Source organism: Vipera berus (assembly GCF_964194415.1).
Source record: "Vipera berus genome assembly, chromosome: 1".
Taxonomy (NCBI): Eukaryota; Metazoa; Chordata; class Lepidosauria; order Squamata; family Viperidae; genus Vipera; species Vipera berus.
In genome coordinates, this window is record NC_138202.1 from 267,907,850 (window position 1) to 267,928,961 (window position 21,112).

At 38.0% G+C, this 21,112-nt stretch overlaps 1 protein-coding gene across 6 annotated transcripts in view; it reads right to left on the reverse strand.

Annotated features, from left to right (window-relative positions):
* The window catches only part of MAP7 (microtubule associated protein 7), a 112,038-nt gene that overhangs the window by 31,051 nt on the left and 59,875 nt on the right, over positions 1–21,112 (reverse strand). For all 6 annotated transcript variants that reach the window (XM_081339862.1, XM_081339859.1, XM_081339860.1 and 3 more), the window contains exons 2-3: positions 8,736–8,837; positions 6,655–6,720 (exon numbers count right to left, since the gene is read on the reverse strand). In XM_081339862.1, the coding sequence (XP_081195988.1) occupies positions 6,655–6,720; positions 8,736–8,837 (168 nt within the window). The remainder of the gene's footprint in view (positions 1–6,654; positions 6,721–8,735; positions 8,838–21,112) is intronic.

Here is a 21,112-nt window from a genome sequence, read left to right on the forward strand (position 1 = left end):
GCTGAGAGAAAATGACTGGCTCATAGTCAACTGGTTGACTTCCATGCCTAAGGCAGGACTTAGACCAGCATTTTAGGCACTAAACCAGACTGGCAGTTTGAATCTGTCACAAATTATTCAAAACCTGAATCTTGCACGCTGATGCTTACACAAACAGTGACCGAAATTTGTACCTGCATCTACATCTCTCTATTCCCTTTGTTTAGGGACCTTATTGGGTCAATTCTTCTTCACTAAGCTACAAGTAAGGATTCCCTTGAGCTGACTTTGATTTTGGTTTAACTACATGGACATATTCATAGCATTCATACAGATGTTATTTGTCAGTGCTGTCTTCTGGGATATTTTTCTACTTTCCAGTCTAGCTTCTGGCTTTGAAATTCTACTGTAGTCATTCATCTGTATATGAAGGCTTATTTTCTGAACCCACAATAGGTAGGCCAGGTACCAATATCTAAGGGTAGTCCTAAACTTACAACACAATTTGGACTGGAAATTCTGTTATAAATCATTGTGGTTATAAGTTGAGTCAGACCAGGTTTTATAGCAATTTTACACAAGTTGTTAAGCCAATCACCATGGTCACTAAGTGAATCACCCTGTTGTTAAGCAAATTTAGCCCCTGCCCTCTGGAATATTCTCCACAGAATATTCAAATATACGATGACCCCAACCCTGTTGGCCTTTCATAAGGCCATGAAGATTGGTTGTGTGCCTGAGTGTGTTAAAGGCCCCATTTCCCTAGTAATAGTTTTTATTTGGTGCTATATATATTTATTTTGTACTGTTTTAATTTTTTTAATTTTTTAATTTTTTTATAATGTATACCACCCAGAATCACTTGTTAAGATGGGTGGCTATAGAAATCAAATAGGCAAAAACAGTTCACAAATCGTAATTACATGACTGCAGGATATTGTACAAATCATATATGGAAGCTAGTTGCATATCTGCCCCGATTGATGGTGCAAAGGCCATAAGGGTGAGTACAGGTCATGTCACTTTTTCCAAGGTTTTCGTAATTTTGAACAATTGTTAAACCAACAGTTGTAAGGCCTGGCCTGATAGATTTGGGGTTTTATTTGTAGATCTGGGGTTTTATTTGTTTTATTGTTGGTTTATTGTATACTTACTTTGCTCTGTACACTGCCCTGAGTCCTCCGGGAGAAGGGCGGTATATAAAACGAATAAATAAATAAATAAATAATGCCTGTAAATGTTAAGTTATTTTGCCTCCTGTTTATTGTTAAGTAGAACATTAGATATACATTCCAAAAGTCTGCCCAACTACATTCAGAATATTCTTATCTGGCTACAAAGCCTAGCACAAGGATGTTCATTGTGTTATTAGTCATGAGTAAAAATATTACTCATCTATAATTTTTATATTGAAGAATGGCATATCACATTGGATTTCAATGTGTCAAAGCTTCACCTGCGGGGCAAATGCATCCTTCAAGATGACAATAAGAAGCACACTGAAGACAAGAAAAGGGTTAGAAGTAAATACATCAAGAGAATCTTAAAGTCCAAACTCAGTGGAGGAAATACCACCTGAGCAATTCCAGTCATAAAATGCATAATTGGAGAAGTGAACTAGACTCAAGCAGAGATAAAAGCCCTGGATCAGAAGACCAAATTAAAAATAAAAATAAAGAGAATGAATCATGCCCTGAATCCTCGCAGTGACATTGACAGACGTTTCTTACCAAGGAAAATAGGTGGGTGTGGACAGTTGAAGAAGAAAAAAGGATATTGGAAAAATATTTGAAGGACAGTGAAGAAGAGGGACTGAAGTTAGCATACCAGGAGGGCTTACTGAATACTGAAGAGACCAAACCGGCCTAGAGGAAAGACCAAATGAAGAACAGAAAAGAGATATGGGAAGACAAATTTTTACATGGCCAGACCTTAAAAATTACAGGCAAAGTATATAATAACAAGACCTGGCAATTGCTAAGAGCAGGAAAGTTGGAGAAAGAGGCAGAGGGGCTAATTCTGGCTGCACAAGACCAAGGCTTAAGAAGAAATGCATACAAAATCAGATTTGAAAAAACAGCAACAGACAGCAAGTCCTGCTTCTGCAAAAAAGCTGAAGAAACAGTGAACTACTTGGTTAGCTGCTGGGAAGAAGATCACACAGACTGACTACAAGCAGCATGACAAAGTAGCAACAATGGTACCCTTGAAGTTCTGCAAGAAATACTGCACCATTTGCCTGTAAGCAAGAACTGGTGGGACCATAAAACAGAGAAAGTAATTGAAAATGTAGAACTAAAGTGCTCTGGGACTGTCAGACATCTGCCACATAATACTCCAGATTTAACAAGTGTCAATAAGAAAGAAAAAAAATGTCTGGATAGCAAACATGGCAGTACCTAGAGACAGCAGAAGAAACATGGCAGTATCTAGACACAGCAGAAGAGAAGACAAAGAACTGGAAATGGTATAGGGTTTCCTGCCTGAGCAGGGGGTTGGACTAGATGACCTCCAAGGTCCCTTCCAACTACTACTTCTTCTTCTTCTTCTTCTTCTTCTTCTTCTTCTTCTTCTTCTTCTTCTTCTTATTATTATTATTATTATTATTATTATTATTATTATTATTATTATTATTATTACTATTACTATTATTATTATTACTATTACTATTATTATTATTAACAAAATACAAAAGGCAGCTTTGCTCAGAACACCTTACATCCTGCAACGGTACCTAATAACATCAAACATCAACATCTGCCTATCCCAAGTCCTTAGGAAGGACTCAATAGGTGGATAAAAATGCCAAATCCAGTCTGAACATCTGGATGACTATGCGACAAAACAGAAATCCAATTTCAATTGCAGTCGTAGGTCATAGTTCAGCTATATGTTAAAGACATAGCAATGCACCTTTAAAAGCCATAATCATCTGCCGGCATAATTACAGCCCTTGTAAAAATATATTTTATTACTGTATTTTATTTAATGTATTTTTAACATTGAGCATAACCTGGAGATGCATTACAAGGGCTTAAAATATTTCAAATAAACAATCATCAAATAAATGAACAGATGCATGATACTATGACTAAAATCCATTAAATAATTATACAATTATATAATCCATTAAATGAGAGCCAGTTGGTATAATGGCTAAGGCGTTGGCCTAGAAACCAGGAGACTATGACTTCTAGTCCTACCTCAGGCATGAAAAACCAGATGGGTGACTTAGGGTCTGTTAGCTGTTAGTGTTGCTTGCTGCTGCGCAAGAAAGGACTATGGGCTGTAGTTGATGACCCTCCAGATGTGACTGCTTGGGATCCAGAAGATGAGGACGATGCACAGAAGATAGCCAAGTTTAACCGTGACAATGAAAAAGCTCTATGCATAATTGGACTAACACTGAATGACCTGCAGCTTGTCCATATTCATGGTGAGGTGTCTGCTGCTAGGTGTTGGGCCACTTTGCGACATATCTACGTTCGTGATAGTGTCGACCATGTAACGTAGTTGGTCCCATCTAACCAGGTTATCCAGGAGATGCCTGACAACTGTTCTTGTGCCATTTTTACACTGGATAGCTAACACAAACTCAGCTATGATACTGTGTGTACTAACTCTCAGTACATATCTGGGCCCATAACCAATGTTAGCAAAGTGCTTCTTGAGTTATCAGGAACCTACACAGGCAAAAGCGTACTGAGAATAGTAAGAGTCACACAGTAACCACACAGATACACTGAGTTGTGATAAACAGAAAAATACTTTACTATTAGGTGTAAAAACAAAAACACAATCCGAATAAACAGTCCAGGTCATACACGAATAACAACAGATAAGCAACAGCAACAGTTCAGGGAGTATCCAAAATACAATGTCTTCTTACCGGTCTGAAGGTCAAGTACACAGTTCCTAAGGTTTAACACAGTAGTAAGCCAAAAAGCAAAAACAATGAGAGCAAAGAGAGAGAGAGAAGCCACGTTTCTAGCTCCCTCTTATGGCCATTGGAAAAACCTACACACCCATTGGCCAATTAGCACCTTAAGGTTATAACATCATGGTTTATATATCTCCAACCCAACCTGGTAGGCTATAACCATATGCCTAACAGGGTCTCTCACTGTTTCTCAACCCAACTCACTTCACAGGGTTATTGTTGTGGGGAAAATAAGAGAAGAAAGAGGTATTGGTATATTTGTTACCTTGAGTTGTATATGAAAGAAAAGAGGGCAGGATAAGTATCTAAAAAATAAATATTAAAAGTTGAAAACCAACCCCAAAGACAATTTAATAAACTAAAATACAATTAAAAAATACAAATCAGATTTTTAAAAGTTCATTCAGTGTTTTATTAAAAAAGAAATTCTAAGACATTTCACTTTTAAGTGAGTAGGTGGATCACGACAAACTGTGGCAAGTTCTTAAAGAGATGGGAGTATCAGACTGTCTTATTTGTCTCTTGAGAAACCTATAGGTGGGTCAAGAAGCAATAGTGAGAACTGGACACGGAACCACTGATTGGTTCAAAATTGGGAAAGGTGTCCGGCAAGGCTGTATACTGTCGCCCTGCCTATTTAACTTATATGCAGAGCACATCATGAGAAAGGCAGGGCTAGATGAATCAAAAGTTGAAATTAAGATTGTCGGGAGAAATATCAACAACTTAAGGTATGCAGATGATACCACTCTGGCAGAAAGTGAAGAGGAACTAAAGAGCCTCTTGTTGCGGGTGAAGAAGGAGAGTGCAAAAGTTGGGTTGAAACTTAACATTAAGAAAACCAAGATCATGGCATCCGGCCTTCTCAATTCCTGGCAAATAGATGGGGAAGAAATGGAGGTAGTGACAGATTTTATTTTCCTGGGCTCCAAGATCACTGCAGATGGGGACTGTAGCCAAGAAATTAAAAGACACTTGCTCCTCGGGAGGAAAGCCATGGCAAATCTAGACAGCACACTAAAAAGTAGAGACATCACCCTGCCAACAAAAGTGTGTATAGTCAAGGCTATGGTCTTCCCAGTTGCAATGTATGGCTGTGAAAGTTGGACCATAAGAAAGGCTGAGCGCCAAAGAATTGAGGCCTTTGAACTATGGTGCTGGAGAATATGCTGTGAGTCCCTTGGACTGCAAGGCGTTCAAACCGGTCAGTCCTAGAGGAAATCAACCCTAACTGCTCTTTAGAAGGCCAGATCCTGAAGCTGAAACTCAAATACTTTGGCCACCTAATGAGAAGGAAGGACTCACTGGAGAAGAGCCTAATGCTGGGAAAGATTGAGGGCAATAGAAGAAAGGGATGACAGAGAATGAGGTGGTTGGATGGAGTCACTGAAGCAGTAGGCGTGAGCTTAAATGGCCTCCAGAAGATGGTAGAGGACAGGAAGGCCTGGAGGAACGTTGTCCATAGGGTCACGATGGGTCAGACACAACTTTGCAACTAACAACAACAAACAACAACAATAAACCATATAACGAAAAGCAACAAAGTAAAAGTAAAAAAATTAACAAAGGGTTATCTAGATAGAATCAACCTGAGATGGTATTCTATAATTGGAGAATTCACACTGAAAAAGTCCCCTGAGTCTTATTTGGTTTTTGTTAAGCTGATATTCTGGTTCGTAAGACACATATTGTCTAAGTATCTTCCCTAGATGCCTATGTTCCTCTGTCCTGTAGCTAGCTTTTTATCTCAATTCTTTCACATGAATCTAAATAACTCTTAGAAACTGGTCAAGCGATATAATTGTTAATCCCAAAACTTGTGTCAATTTAGATCAAACTCAGATACGTGCATAATGATCTGGGGTGGTATGCTTTCTACCCCCATTCATACAATCCTTAATAAAGCAACAATTTCTGCACTATACATGTTATTGTGCAGAACTGCAGAATTCTGTACTTTGAAGGGGGCTATTTATGCCATGAAATCCAACCAATTCACTCAGTGCAGAAAATTACTATTTATCTTGCAGCAAATGTAAAATCTTGTTGCTAAATGCATGGGTGGCCTGGATTTCTATGATCTGTGCTTATAATTTCAAAAAAAATATTCATGCATATAACACATTTTATGCTGTCAGCCAGACCAGACCATGAAGTCAACTCCAGAGGATGGTTAAAATTACTTTTATTGAGATTGGTTTACTATAACAGAATCGTAAAAGTCTGATATCCTTCTCCTTAGAGTTCAGTGATTTAGGGAGGTCTCTGTCTGAGCTGCTTCCAAATATTATCTATATATTCTGGACTTAAAAATGTTCTAGCACCTGCAAACCTTTCAAAATGAACTTCCTTATTCTCTCCACACCTATCATAGCTCACGGTATCAAATGCAAGAACCCTACATATTTCTCTCTCTCATATTTAGAAGGCTGCCCAGCTCAATTTGAGGCATCATGTAAGTTTAAAAACAAACCAAGGACAACAAAAGAAATAAAAAATAGAAACAACCAGGAAGCTAATATGCTCCAACACATTAACACAATGTCATTCAGGGGACATATGTTCCACCCAAGCCAAGCCAAGGAATAAAAGCCAGGCCTTCAATATCCATTTAAAGGGCAGGAGTTACTTGAACCTTGGAGAGGGAGGAGATATAATCCAAAGGACAGTAATATTGTGCTATGACAACCCATCAGTAAGGACATTTTTTTGTTTTATTAGTAAGTATGACTTACCTAAAAGCTTTTCCTGTTCTTCTCTTCGTTCTCTGGCCAGTCGCTGTCTTTCATCAACTTTTAGTGCTGGTATACAATTAGTGAAAATAATGTAAAATCTATTCATCTTATATGAGTGGCAGCTATTCCTGAATTCTACAGAACCTACTTCTAAGCATCAATCCATAAAAATCTATTCTTAAGATGCCATGTTAAAAAATGCAGGATTCTAAAACCAATTCAGAATTTATTTCATAACAAAATAAAAGGCACAGAGTCTTTAAAAATTCCTCTCATTTCCTCCCCACGATATTCAAGAACATATTATTAAAATCTTTCCCAACCATGTATCTTCCAGGTGTTAGTTGGGAACTTGGAATTACATTTCTGACACATCTGAGAAGCAGAGGACCGGTCTAAATCCATCATTATTTTGATCAGTTCCATAAATCAGTTAGAAAACTTACATTAAAAATAAATACCCGGGAACATGTACATTTCTATATTATTGAAGTTTTCTAGACTTTTCCCTGAAATCTGCAATGCTTCCAGATATTAATAATCAAAAGGTATTGGGCTTCTATCCCATATTTTCCCCCTTTAATGTTCTTTTTTTCTTGGGAAAAATATGTTGGAGAAAGCAATGAGAGGTAATGGAATAGTTTACATATTGACAAGGTCATCTAAAGCTCTCAAAATAAGTGAATGAGGCAAAGCAATTTCATATTAAAAGCTTCATCTGGAAGTACTCCATAGTGTTCTCTGTCCAGCATATTGAGTCTTTCAGTGGTATGAACTCCAGTCTGCAATTGCAGAGTGCATACACTGGGGAACCTCTAAGTCAGGGGTCTTCAAACTTAGCCCTTTTATGACTTGTGGACTTCAACTCCCAGAATTCCTCAGCCAGTGCCTGGAGTTGAAGTCCACAAGTCGTAAAAGGGCCAAGTTTGAAGACCCCTACTCTAAGTAGCTTGCATTAAAGTTAATTCACAACAACATGCTGTAGAATCCTATCCTACAGGTAATCCTCTACAATTGGGACTAGAATTTTTACTGCTAAGCAAGGCGGTTACGTGATTCATATCCAATTTTACAACCTTTTGTTGCCACAGCTGTTAAAGCAAATCACTCTGCAGTTATTAAGTGAACCACACAGTCATTAAGCAAATCCAGCTTCCCCCATTGACTTTGCTTGTCAGAAGCCAGGTGGGATGATTGCAAATAGTGATCATGTGATCCCAGGCCTTTGCAACCATCATAAAGTTATGCTGGTTGCTAAGTGCCCAAATTTTGATCATAGTGAATCTTGGGGATGTAATGATGGCTATAAGTGCTATTGTAACTTTGAATGGTTTGCAAAATGAATGACTGTAAGCTGAGGACTAGGGTTTTTTTCCCCCTCAGGGATCAAATTTAATTATTTTAACTGTTTTTAACTCTTGTATTGTATTGATGTTTTTAAATACTTTGTAAACCGCCCTGAGTCCTACGGGAAAAGGGCGGTATATAAATTCAATAAACTTAAACTTATAACTCTTTAAGAATTACTTCTTGTACTAAAATAAAAACAATCTGTATTCACTTTTTTCCATAGGATTCCCAGAATTATTTTTTCCAAAACATTTAATACATTATTTTTCAGAATTCACAGGCAATGGTGTTTTTTTCTTCTACTAGCACATGCAACAGTTTTTTGCAGGCTCACAAATGCGAGTCATCAGTGACGCAAACCCTTATGTTATCTTTTATCTGTTTAGAATCAGCAATACAATAGCAAGCATGAACACAGTTGCAGGGCTAATAAAATGCTGTAGTATTTCAAGCAGTAATATCTATTTGACTGTATTTCCTATGCTTATGTATGACTCTTCCTAATAACAATGCTGCATCGGTTTGCTGAATTATTTAAAGTAAATCAATAGCGTCCCCAGGAAATGGATTAAAAATAACAGCAAACAATTTATACACAAAACAGCATACTTGAAACAGAACTAAAACAGCAATATTTAAAATTTACAGAATGTTGCTGGCTTAAAGTATAACAAACCTTGTCACATTTCAATATACAGAAAACGCTGGGAAAAATTAAATTACTGTAATACCTATCTTGGTTCCTGCAGGATTAATGCCCTGTCCTAAAAGGGCAGAAGAGGGCCGGCTGGATGAGACAGCTTTTTTATCTGGTGCTTTAGAGTTTTCAGATACTAAAATGAAGAAAGAAAGAAAAATTAATTAACCCTATCATTACAATCTTTGGTTTTTTTTTCTCCCTGAGATAATCAATGCCAACCATTCATCTACAGGTACTTTTCAACTTATGACTACAATTTGGGACCAGAATTTCTGTTGTGCATCAGTGAGACCATAAACTGAGTCACCATGTGACTGGACCCAATTTTATGACCATTTTTGCTACAGTTCTTAAGTGAAACAGTGTTGCTCATAAAGACATTCATGTGTTCTTAAGCAAATCCAGCTTCCTCAATTTTTTTTGTGGAAAACTTGCTGGGAAAGTTGCAAATTGCAATCATGTGACTATAGGACACTACAACCAGGTGTAAATGTGAGCCAGTTGCCGGCATCTAAATTGTGATCACATGATTGTGGGGTGGTGATGTGAGGGTCATAAGTGCAAGGATAGGTGTCTTCCAAGGCCATCTGAATCGCTGATACACAAGCAGTTGTAAATTGAGGACTACCTTTTCATGAATTAGGATAGGCACAGAATGGCAACATACATCTTGCTAGATCAGTCCCTCAACCTTAGTACTGTAAATTGAAAATGTGTGAAGTCTGTACATCTTACAGTTGCCAAAGTTGAGAGACAGTGTTCCAGATATTGCTGGAGTGTAACTTTTAGCAATCTCACTCACATGCCTAGTGGCACAGGAAGTGAGAAATTGTGGTTCAGTAACACTCTGGGGAAATCACAGGTTGTATAAAACTCAAAACAGATGAGTTGCATCTGCTAAAAAAACCAAAAAACTACCCTTCTCTTGTCTGGGAGCAGGTGTCAGGGTTTCAGTAAACAGATAATCTAGCATTGAATTCAACCCTTTGGGTGCATCAGAAAACAGCCTCTGTGGAATTAGGAGGTCTAATGTAAGAGATATCTAAGATATTCTCGGGCAGCTGTTCTCAAAGCATGGTCCTGAGAGACTCAGTGGGGGAAAGGTCTCTGAAGGGGTCTGCAAAGTCAAATAAATATTTTTAAAGAGCTCAGTTTCAATTTCTGATGCAGTAAACATGAATAGATACAACCTGCATAAACCAAAGCTCTTGGGGGAGGGGGGGCTCAATAATTTTTAAGAATGTAAAAGTCCTGGGACCACAATGTTTGAGAACCACTGGATTCAAAGAATATTGGAATGAATGGCACCACTATAAACATACTCATATTTATTTATCACAATTACAGCCTTTCCCATTCTTACAGTCTATTTTTACTGCACAGTAAGTTCCCAGGATTCTTTATTGGCATAATCAAAGGTCAAAAAATTGTCACATTACATACGGTAACCTTACTTAAAGTACAGCAATCCACTCTGACGGCCATTACATTAGCAGCCATGCTGCTTTGTAAAAAGAAGACCGAGAATCATTCCATACAGAATAATGTCTACAGTTTTTTTTTTAAAAAACATGTTTCTATTTCCAGGTCCCATTCAAGCATACCTAAGGCCATTCAGTGACAAGCGAACTCTGCACAGCCTCCTCATGCACATTAGCCAAAATATTGGGAGAGAGTGCTATCGATGTAGTTCTTGCAAACAAGGTTTGCTATCTGAAAGTCCACCTAATGTTATAGAGGTAGCCCTTGACTTATGACTATAGGTCATGATGGTCATAAGTCAAGGTACCTACCTGACTAAACATGATTTCATGACATTTCTTTGTCAGTCATGAAGCATTAAGTGAATCTATGTATTCATTTGGGAGTTCTTTGCTGGAGACCAGCCCCAAAGTCATAAATTGCCTGTAAAAGTGCCCTAGTAGCTGTGCCCAAAATGTGTCATGGGATCAAAGGGTGGGTGCAGTCACTGGAACTATGGAAAAAGGACATAAGTAGCTTGGGGCCGGGGTGTGTGTGTTTCATCATAACTTAGTCCATCACTGAGCAAGGACTACCTATATTTTTTCAGATACATAATCTTTATTGTCATTTTTTACTGTGGGCACAACGGCACACATCAAAAATGAAATTTAGTTGCCCGCTCTCAAAGTGAAACTCATAATGACACACACCTAAAGCATACTATAAACAACACATATATAGAGACCCACACCCCCTACATATACATAACAATAAAATATTAACTACTGTCCATAATCATAATAGTAAAGTTGGAAGGGACCTTGGAGGTCATCTAGTCCAACCCCCTGCTCAGGCAGGAAACCCTATACCATTTCACACAAATGGCTGTCCAGTCTCTTCTTTAAAACTTCCAGTGTTGGAGCATTCACAGCTTCTGGAAGCAGATTGTTCTACTGGTTAATTGTTCTAACTGTCAGGAAGTTTCTCCTTAGTTCTAGGTTGCTTCTCTCCTTGATTAGTTTCCATCCATTGCTTCTTGTCCTGCCTTCGGGCGCTTTGGAGAATAGCTTGACTCCCTCTTCTTTATGGCAGCCCCTGAGATATTGGAACACTGCTATCATGTCACCCCTAGTCCTTCTCTTCATTAAACTAGACATACCCAATTCCAGCAACTGTTCCTTATATGTTTTAGCCTCCAGTCCCCTAATCATCTTTGTTGCTATTCTTTGTACTCTTTCTAGAGTCTCAACATCTTTTTTACATCGTGGTGACCAAAACTGGATGCAGTATTCCAAGTGTGGCCTTACCAAGGCATTGTAAAGTGGTATTAATACTTCACATGATCTTTATTCTATCCCTCTGTTAATGCAGCCTAGCACTGTGTTGGCTTTTTTGGCAGCTGCAGCACACTCTGGCTCATATTTAAGTGATTGTCCACTAGGACTCTGAGATCCCTCTCACAGTTACTACTATTGAGCATGGTACCCCCTATACTATATCTGTACATTTGGTTTTTCTTGCCTAAATGTAGAACCTTACTTTTTTCACCATTGAATTTCATTCTGTTAGATAGCGCCCAGTCTGTCCATATCCTCCTGGAGTGTTAGCTATTCCTGCCAGCTTGGTGAGTTCCCCATCTATTCCCTCATCCAAATCATTGATGAAGATGTTGAAGAGCACTGGGCCCAGAACAGAGCCCTGGGGCACCTCAATACATACTTCCCTCCACGTAGATGCTGTTCTATTGAGGACCACACGCTGAGTACGGCCTGTCAGCCAGCTACGAATCCATCTGGTGGTGATGCTGTCTAACCCATATTTTTCTATCTTATCAAGTAGTAGGTTGTGATGTACTTTAACAAATGCCTTACTGAAGTCCAAGTAAATTATATCCACAGCATTCCTCTGGTCCACTAATTTTCTTACTTGGTCAAACAATGCAATAAGATTTGTCTGGCATGATCTGTTTTTGACAAACCCATATTGGCTTTTATTAATGATTGTTCTGTACCAGCCTGCTACCGGCCCTGCAGTAAAGGCAGGGACAACCCCTTTTACAAGAAGGCAAGAGGCTGGAATTACGCCTGCCAAATTTATTGCTACAAAAACAAATAGAACAAGACACGAACCAAGAAACAGGAGCTTTTCAAGCGGATTGCCTTCAGCAAACCAGCCCTCCCACGCATTCCCCCTTAAATACAGTTCAGGGCGTGGCTTCTCTCTGCCTCCTTCCGAGGAGCCCCATTGCCTTCCTCTGTTTACTCCTGATTGACTGCCTCCTGCGTCCTTGAACAGGGCCAGCTGTGGGTCATCTTCATCCACGCTGTCAGGCTCACACAGCTGGGTCTGCGTCGTGACCAGGTGAGAGGGGCCTGGCTGAGGGCTCTCATCAAGCTGTCCAACCCCCTCAGCAAGCTCTTCAACACTCCCCTCCTCCTCCTCCTCTGAGTCGTCCGACCCAACTGCCGAACCCACAGGCTGACCCTGAATCACAACAATGATTTTGTTTGCCTCTGAATGTTTGCTGATTCGTTGTTTGATTATCTTTTCCAGAATCTTTCCAGGTATTGAGGTTAGGCTAATAGGTCTGTAGTTTCCTGGATCCATTTTTTCCCTTTTTTGAAGATGGGAACTACATCAGCTCTTTTCCAGTCCTCTGGTAGTTCCCCAGTGCTCCAGGATCTTTGAAAGGTATAGTTCAGTGGTTCTGAGATCACATCAGCCAGTTCCTTGAGAACCTTCGGGTGTAATCCATCTGGTCCTGGTGATTTGAACTCGTCTAGGCTGGACAGGTGCTCGGTTATCATTTTCTTGCCTATCTTAACTTGTGTTTCTATTCTGTTTTGAAGGAGGAAGCCTGAGAGTTTTCCTGATTTCAGGTTTAATATTTAAGTAGGATATTGTAAAGCTGCTGTATAGATGTACACACACACACTGCTTCAGTGATATCGATTGGCAATTCATTGGAGGTGCAACAGGATACCATGTAGTTACTATCACAGTGGACATAAAGTGAAGACAGCCTCACTTTGCTAAGTTTGTCTGAGCTCAGAAGCAGAACAAGATAAACTCTGATTAATATTAGAACTTTTGTCTGAGCTCAGAAGCAGAACAAGATAAACTCTGATTAATATTAGAACTTTTGTCTGAGCTCAGAAGCAGAACAAGATAAACTCTGATTAATATCAGAATTTTGTCTGAACTCAGAAGCAGAACAAGATAAACTCTGATTAATATCAGAATTTTGTCTGAACTCAGAAGCAGAACAAGATAAACTCTGATTAATATTAGAAGGGGGGATCACTTGGGAATTGCTGGGCTACTAGACAGACTGGAAAGTAAAAACACAACAACAAGCCATCTTGGAAGAAAGGTAACACAAGCCCTTCCAAGAACACTGCATGGAAAAGAACTTTAGTCAAGGGATTTTATTCCTCTTCAAAGTCCATACTTAATCACTTGTATAAAACCAGAATAAACTTGTAATTCATAACATTTCTAAAACCAAAAGCCAGTAAGCTGCATTTATTTGCAGTTCAAAAGAAGCAACTCCAGAAAAGATACGACATGGCAAAGTGAGCATAGCTTCCGATAATAAAGTGTTTGAAAGTTATTTTGTTTCTAAAATCCTGTTTTAAAAAGAATTAACATGAACATTCCTTTGTACAAATGTCCAAAGATTTTAATTATCTGCTTAAAGTCTTTTTAATATGTCAGTATAATTATCTGTCATTTATTTCTTACAAGTCCTATGCTTTCCCCTGCAACATGTAGCTTTTAAAATGTTTTTCCATGTGAAATTGAATTTGGGTCGGTCACTGGACCAGAGATATACACTTCACAGCTTTCGGATTCATGCTGGAGCCCATCTTCAGGTAATTTCTCTACTGGAATACGTGCTTTGGGCTGTTCTGTGAGTCATGTTTATGTGGTGCCTTCCTATTGGCTGACTGGTGTGTTGATGGCTAGCAATTGGCTGTCGTTTCCTTGGACTGCCAATCTTTTTCCATGTGTTCATGATCTATATCCTCAGTACATATGGGGTGATCTTCATACATCATTCCAGCTGTTCTGATCACATTCAGTAAGCTGAAGAAGGATTAAAAGCTAAAGCCAAATCCTCATAGTGGAAAGGTTTCATCAGTAGTACAATATCTGAAACTGGTCCAGTTGCATCAACTAGGAGCCAGAACTATTGGTTCTGGTAGGTGACCTCATTGCAATCTCAACGTTGCTTTCTTTGAATACAGACTTTATATGGCGTTATCGTATTTCTATTTATTTATAGTGTGTTCTTTAGCAACATCCTTCAGGAAAACTAAACACTTTTTTTTTAAAAAGGGAACTCTGCACAACATGTAAAAAATATTCGAGTAGTTAAATTAAAAATTAGATAAGGGGTGAACAGTACTATGGCTTTATATCTAATTAAGAGACCATTTCAAAAGGTCCAGAAGAATAAATTTTATAGTCATTCTGGCACCATTCTGGCACTTCAACGTGTAGTAGCTGTTTATATCGCTCACAGGTAGTATAGGATACAAGAAAATTGAGGTAGCAACCAACTGTGCAGAACCATGATAAAAAAGAAAGTTGCAATACGCTTCTCTAAATGTCTCCCTTTCCAGTTATATGGTTTATTTCCCTCCACTTACTTTCTGCTAATTTTCATATGATAAACTTGCTGTTATTCTGCTTCTTAACTACTCCATAAATGTATTAGGCATAAGTAACTTTGTTATTTAATATGAAAGATTCAGTTGTAAGAGTAGAGATTTTGACTTCTCTTTTTTCCCCTTTTGGTTCAGTCTGGCAACAGAGCTGCAGGAATATATCATACTGGTTAGCTCATTCCTTATTTTATTCCATAAAATTATACTCATATATGATGCCTACATTTGAATGTTATGTAAATAAGGGAACAGCCACTTCCAACAACGTTTCATCACCTTACCCTTTTACAATTAGAAATATAAAATATTTAATAATCTGTTTCTTTCATACTCTTCTCCCAATCCCAAGTACAGAAGACTCTCTATAGTACTTATTTCCTCTCTCCCAAAATCTGCTCCACATTCCACATTTACACTATAGGTATAGGCAGACTGAATTTTGTTTTCAACCCAACAGTCCAGATGGCGTAGTATTCCCACCATAAAGCATTCTCCTATAAACAGTATATAGAAGAGGTACAGAAAGCCCAATTCTGGGCAGGTTAGAGCAGGTCAGGGTCAAACACAATGGGAGGCCTCTCAAGAAGAGCCAAAATATTTGACGAAAATTTTGCACCAATCAGAGCAAAGCAAACACTGCTGGGCCCAGCAGTCTCCCAACAGTATTTTTTTCCTGTGCCGAGTATATTATTTGTACTTGGCAAATGCAAATGAAAAAAAAAGTCTTGTTTCAGAAAAAAAAATCTTGGTAGAAGAGAGAGACAATGGGAAAAACTGAATCAGTAATTAACAAATTTATTCTCCGGTTAAGGGGCTCTTGCAATCTGTCATCCAAATCTTAGCATGTATTTTTTCTTCTGCTTAAAAAATTTAGTCCCCTGTAGTATCTAGCTTCCAAAAATTATCACTCATCTTTTGTTATGATTCACACTTGCCAAGATAACAAAAATAAGTCTATTCTCAAAAATCTTAGAGTAAAGGTCAATATTTCTAATTTATCTGGACTCTTAGTTCATTTATAGCTTTCTTAGATTAAAATCTTATTTAGCTTTTTGCTGTTTATTTCCTTAAGCTTTCAATTATTTTTTCTTTTCTTCAGAGTTGAAGACAAACTCACCACAAAGAGACTTTGTAAATCTGTTGTTCTGAATGTCTTTAATAGACTTAGAATAATTAATAGGCAATTTCAAAAAAGTGATTAGAAAGTGATTAGATGACTTCCAAAGTAAAAGTTTTGGCTCCAATGAGAGTAAAACAGTTTTTGCACAATAATAATAATGTCAGGTGTGCTATTACAGAGGAAAGAAGATCCTAGTTCTTGAGCAGCTGGATCAAAGAGGTGCCACACTTCCCTTTGAGAGATAGTGAGGCCTGCAGTCTTGAAAAAGGATGTGACAAACTTCATTAATATAACTGGCTGTGTATTGCCCAATCTCCAAATAGAATGGCAACAAAGATGATTAGGGGACTGGAGGCTAAAACATATAGGGAACGGTTGCTGGAATTGGGTATGTGTAGTTTAACGAAGAGAAGGGTGAGGGGTGACATGATAGCAGTGTTCCAATATCTCAGGGGCTGCCACAAAGAAGAGGGAGTCAAGCTATTCTCCAAAGCTCCTGAAGGCAGGACAAGAAGCAATGGATGGAAACTAATCAAGGAGAGAAGCAACATAGAACTAGGGAGAAACTTCTTGACAGTTAGAACAATTAACCAGTGGAACAACCTGCCTCCAGAGGTGGTGAATGCTCCAACACTGGAGGTTTTTAAGAAGAGACTGGACAGCCATTTGCCTGAAATGGTATAAGGTTTCCTGCCTGAGCAGGGGGTTGGACTAGATGACCTCCAAGGTCCCTTCCAACTTTACTATTATTATTATTATTATTATTATTATTATTATTATTATTATTATTATTATTATTATTATTATTCACAAAGAGAACGATTAGAAATGCGATTATTCAAGCTTTTTATAATAACAGATTTAAAGTGGCTGATCAAGAGGTCTTAATTCTGAAAGAAATTCCACCAAGAATTTTAAGAAAAAGGAAAGTTTGTTTTCCTGACAGATGAATTAAAAAAAAAACGACAGATCCAGTTTAGATGGGAGATACCAACTGGGATAGTGGTGAATTATGCTGGTACAAGATATCGTCTTAATACAGTTCTGAAGGCACGAGATTTTTATTGTAATATACTGAAAGCAGACTCACCGCCATCCCCAGAATTTGAAAGAGGAAAGGAAGAAAGAGTGCAACAGATACAATCGGAAGGCATACAGCGAGATGAAGAAATCACTTCGCTGATTTCAAAAGAAGTACAGCAAACTCTGGAAACTGCGCAGTCCTTGGTTTCATTAGAAGAATCAAAGGCCCCGAGAGTGACACAGGCTGCAACCAGGCGAAAGGCACAACAACTGCAACAGAAACAGTATCCTACAATTACAACTCAAGAATCTACTAATAGTGAAGTAGTGGGGGCAGCAAGATCAAAGATGCAGATTCTTGAGGATCTGCAAGCCACGCTCCGAAAGCATTAAGTCGCAAAAAATGGTAACAAAGTTTCTATAAAATAATTCAATGGGATTATAAATCGTGTATTTTAATGGAAGACTGGAATGGAGTGCTGGATAAACAGAAAGATTAAAAAAAGGCCCTTTTAAAGAGCCTTGGTGGAGCAGTGGGCTCATGCCTCCTTAAGTAACACCAGCTGCCTGCAATTAGTGCAGGTTTGCATCCCACCAGGCTCAAGGTTGACTCATCCTTCCATCCTTCCGAGGTAGGTAAAATGAGGACCCAGATTGTTGGGGGCAATTAAGCTGACTTTGTAATAATGCCGCTTGGGGTGTGTGTGAAAGCCCTAATAAGCAGGCATATACATAGAATGAAGGCTACTGCTAAGCTTGTAAGCCGCCCTGAGTCTTCGGAGAAGGGCGGGATATAAATGGAATTTTTAAAAAAAGTACTCCAATCATGCAAGATTGCCTAAATTCTTTTTTGATTTGAAAGATGGGATGTGATTTATTATATGGCTGGTATGTATATTAATTGTATGATAAAAAGGTGGATAATGTTTTTATAGAAAATATAAGTTTGGGATTTAAACATGGTGTGATTACATATAAAGATATTTTTAGACTGGAAAGAAATGTATGGCAATTAAAGCCATTTAATATTTTAAAAGAAGGAAAAATAGTACAAACTTGGTTTCAGTATGGCCAGATATAAGTTAGATGGAAAGAAATTTGGTAAAACAAATTAGAGATCAAAGTTAAGTGCATATAAGAGGGATACATAATGTATTGATAGAAATAGATGCAGAAACGGAATTTGTTAAAGATTGTATGATAAAATGGGCCCAGAATATTCAGGAGTTAATAACAATGGATACCTGGGAAAAAATTTGGGTCAGAAATGTTAAATTTATTCAGGCACAAAATTTATGAGAGTTTTTATAAAATGTTTTATAGATGGTATTTAGTTTTTAAAAAGATTGCATGTATGTATTCAAATTATCAATCTAAATGTTGCAACGTACTATCATATATGGTGGACTTGTTGGGTATTATTATAGATTGTACTGTTGTAGAAACTAAATTGATGTTGAATTTAATAAAGGCAGCAAGACTTTTGGTTTCGCATTACTGGAAGAAGGAGGAACTGCCTATTATAGAAGAGTGGACTTCAAAGGTTTCAAACTTGGCAGAAATGGTAACAATTTTAGCATATTTGAAAGAGCAATCGCAACAGAGATATATCTTGGAATGGAGAAGATGGACCGATTATATTCAGAATTAATATGGGACTAAAAAATTTCATTTAATATATGAATGAGTATTAGAATTATAAGATGTATTATTATTTAGTTATGTTTAAGTGGAGTTAAAGAGTGATAGGATTTAAAGTGTATTTATAGTTGGTTAGCATATTTTAGCTTAAGTTTGTTAGAGGCAATACCCTGTATTCAGCTCTGGGAAGTGGGGGGGAGGGGAGGGAGGGGAAGTTGGGTGGGGAGGGGGAGGGAAGGAGTTTATGCTTAAAATGTATTGTAAAACTTTTCAATTAAAACACAGAGGTGGGTGGATGACTGGGTATTTTCTCTCATTCTAACCTACCACATAGGAACTGTGATAGGAAAGAAAAGGAAAGGCAGATTATAAATAATGAATGAATCCTATTCCATTTTGATTTCTTTTCAAAAGGTCATAATGCATAATACATACATTAAACCTGCCCTCTAATGTTTTACTCTCTGAAATTACCTTTCCTACTTGGAAGTCATCTTCTTTAGCTTTCGTATGACTTTAGCCCTCTCTCCTCTTCTCTCCCCTCCCCTCCTGTTACATTCTTTATCTACTTGTTTTCACGTCAGTTTCTACTGTTCCATATAAGACTTTGGTTGTAATTTTCAACACCCCATCTTGTCAAAGAAAATTTCATCATTTCTAAAGACTCACTGAAAATACCAGAAATAACTGCAATTTAAAATGAGAGCCACTTTGGTTCAGCTTATACCAGGCTATAAATTTGGAGGCTACGGGCTCTAGTTGCACCTTAGGCACAAGGCCAACTGGGTGATCTTGGGCCATTTGCTCTTCAGTATATGATGGTGTAGCAGCTGAATTATGCTTCAGTACTGTAAGTGATGACTGAAGCAGCTGAGGTAAATTATGTTTCAATATGTGTTTCTCCACAATGCATCCTATGACACAGCTTGTAGTGTAAATGGCTTATTTACTTGAGCATCCATTTAATCATTCAGATATCTAGCTCATGTCATACATGTTAGGCCTTCAGGTGATTAAACGTTCAAGTTCTGGCCTTCAAGTTCTTCAAGCAGATTATGATGCTGTCAACTATGCAAGTCCAGTTAAATTAATAGGGTAGGGAACTATGTTTGTCCCTAACCTGGATTTCTATTCTTATGTCTCAGATCATCTACACTATGCTTCCTGCAGCTAAACAATAATGTACAAACATGTACAATCAATGTAAAAAGCCATAGGGATCAATGCCTTTTTTAAAAGCCTCAATCTTGCTCTAATTTTATAAAATCGAGCATCATGCTGTTTCTAGTCTGGAGCTTTTTGAAGAATTATATCAACATTCTATCAATTATACCTGCTGCTTCCAGACAGGCATCTTGCAATATAACAGCCTCTTATTGCCTTGTTTTTTCCTAAATAAGGCATGCTCCTAGAACACATTTAAGAGGTCTACAAATACAGCAGGGAGGAGAGCAAGAAGACACATCAGGTGAGCATCTACAAAATTCTGTAGCACAAGAATGAGGCCTTTATCTTCAGTACTTGGAAACACAAGGCAGGGAATTGTTTGGGCCCATTTTTAATTTACTGAAATTATACAGCTATTATTAATCTTTGTTTTGAAATGAATTGTTTCAATGCCTGTTGTTACCTTCGGATATTGCATCTAACAAAACAATATTTTTGTGAAAAATGTTTAGCTTGTATACAAATTCAGATTTATTGTGCAAATAACTTCAATAAGAGGACTGTAAAAACTGGTTTTTAGCCTTATTATACACCATATTTTCTATTTCATCTGGCTTTCAATAATTCATTTTAGGTCCCTCCAATAAAACATTTTCATTGAAATTCTGATTAAATCTACTGAGTTATAGGAAGTGTAGGGGGAGGAGGGGAGGGAAGGGAAAGGAAGGGAGCTCCATTTTTTCATATTAATCTCCTAGAAACCACTTAGTATGTTCTGGCAAGTTTCAGATGAACTATAAGACCAGCAACAGGACAGGCAACCGTGCTCTGTGATAGCTCCGACAGGAGGAATGCGAAGGAAGAGATGCACTGTTTTCTGGATAGGCTTCTAATGTCCACTGCTGGGAGGGCAGCTGAAACTGAGCCTATATACAACACTCCCTGAAATAACACACTCAAAAATAAAGGAGAGGGCCTGAGGCACATAGGTTATTGAAGCAACTACAGCAGAGATTCATGCCTTTCTTCTTCTATATTTCAGCAAGTTGGTGAATAAGCAAAGTGGAGCATTTGGCAACGATATGAACCAGTGGCTGTTCAAAGAATTAACTGGAAGTAATTCTCTATTCCCAGAAGAAATCAATAAGCAAAGCACTTCCATACCGTTGCCAAGAAAACTACATGAATGCATCTATGTAATACCCAGGAGTCAGGTTCAATGTGAAGGACTCTTTACTTTCACCTTCGTTCACTACAAGAGCGGCAGCATCCCTAGTATTGTGATATCTGAGAAAGAAGATATACATTGGGCCCACATTC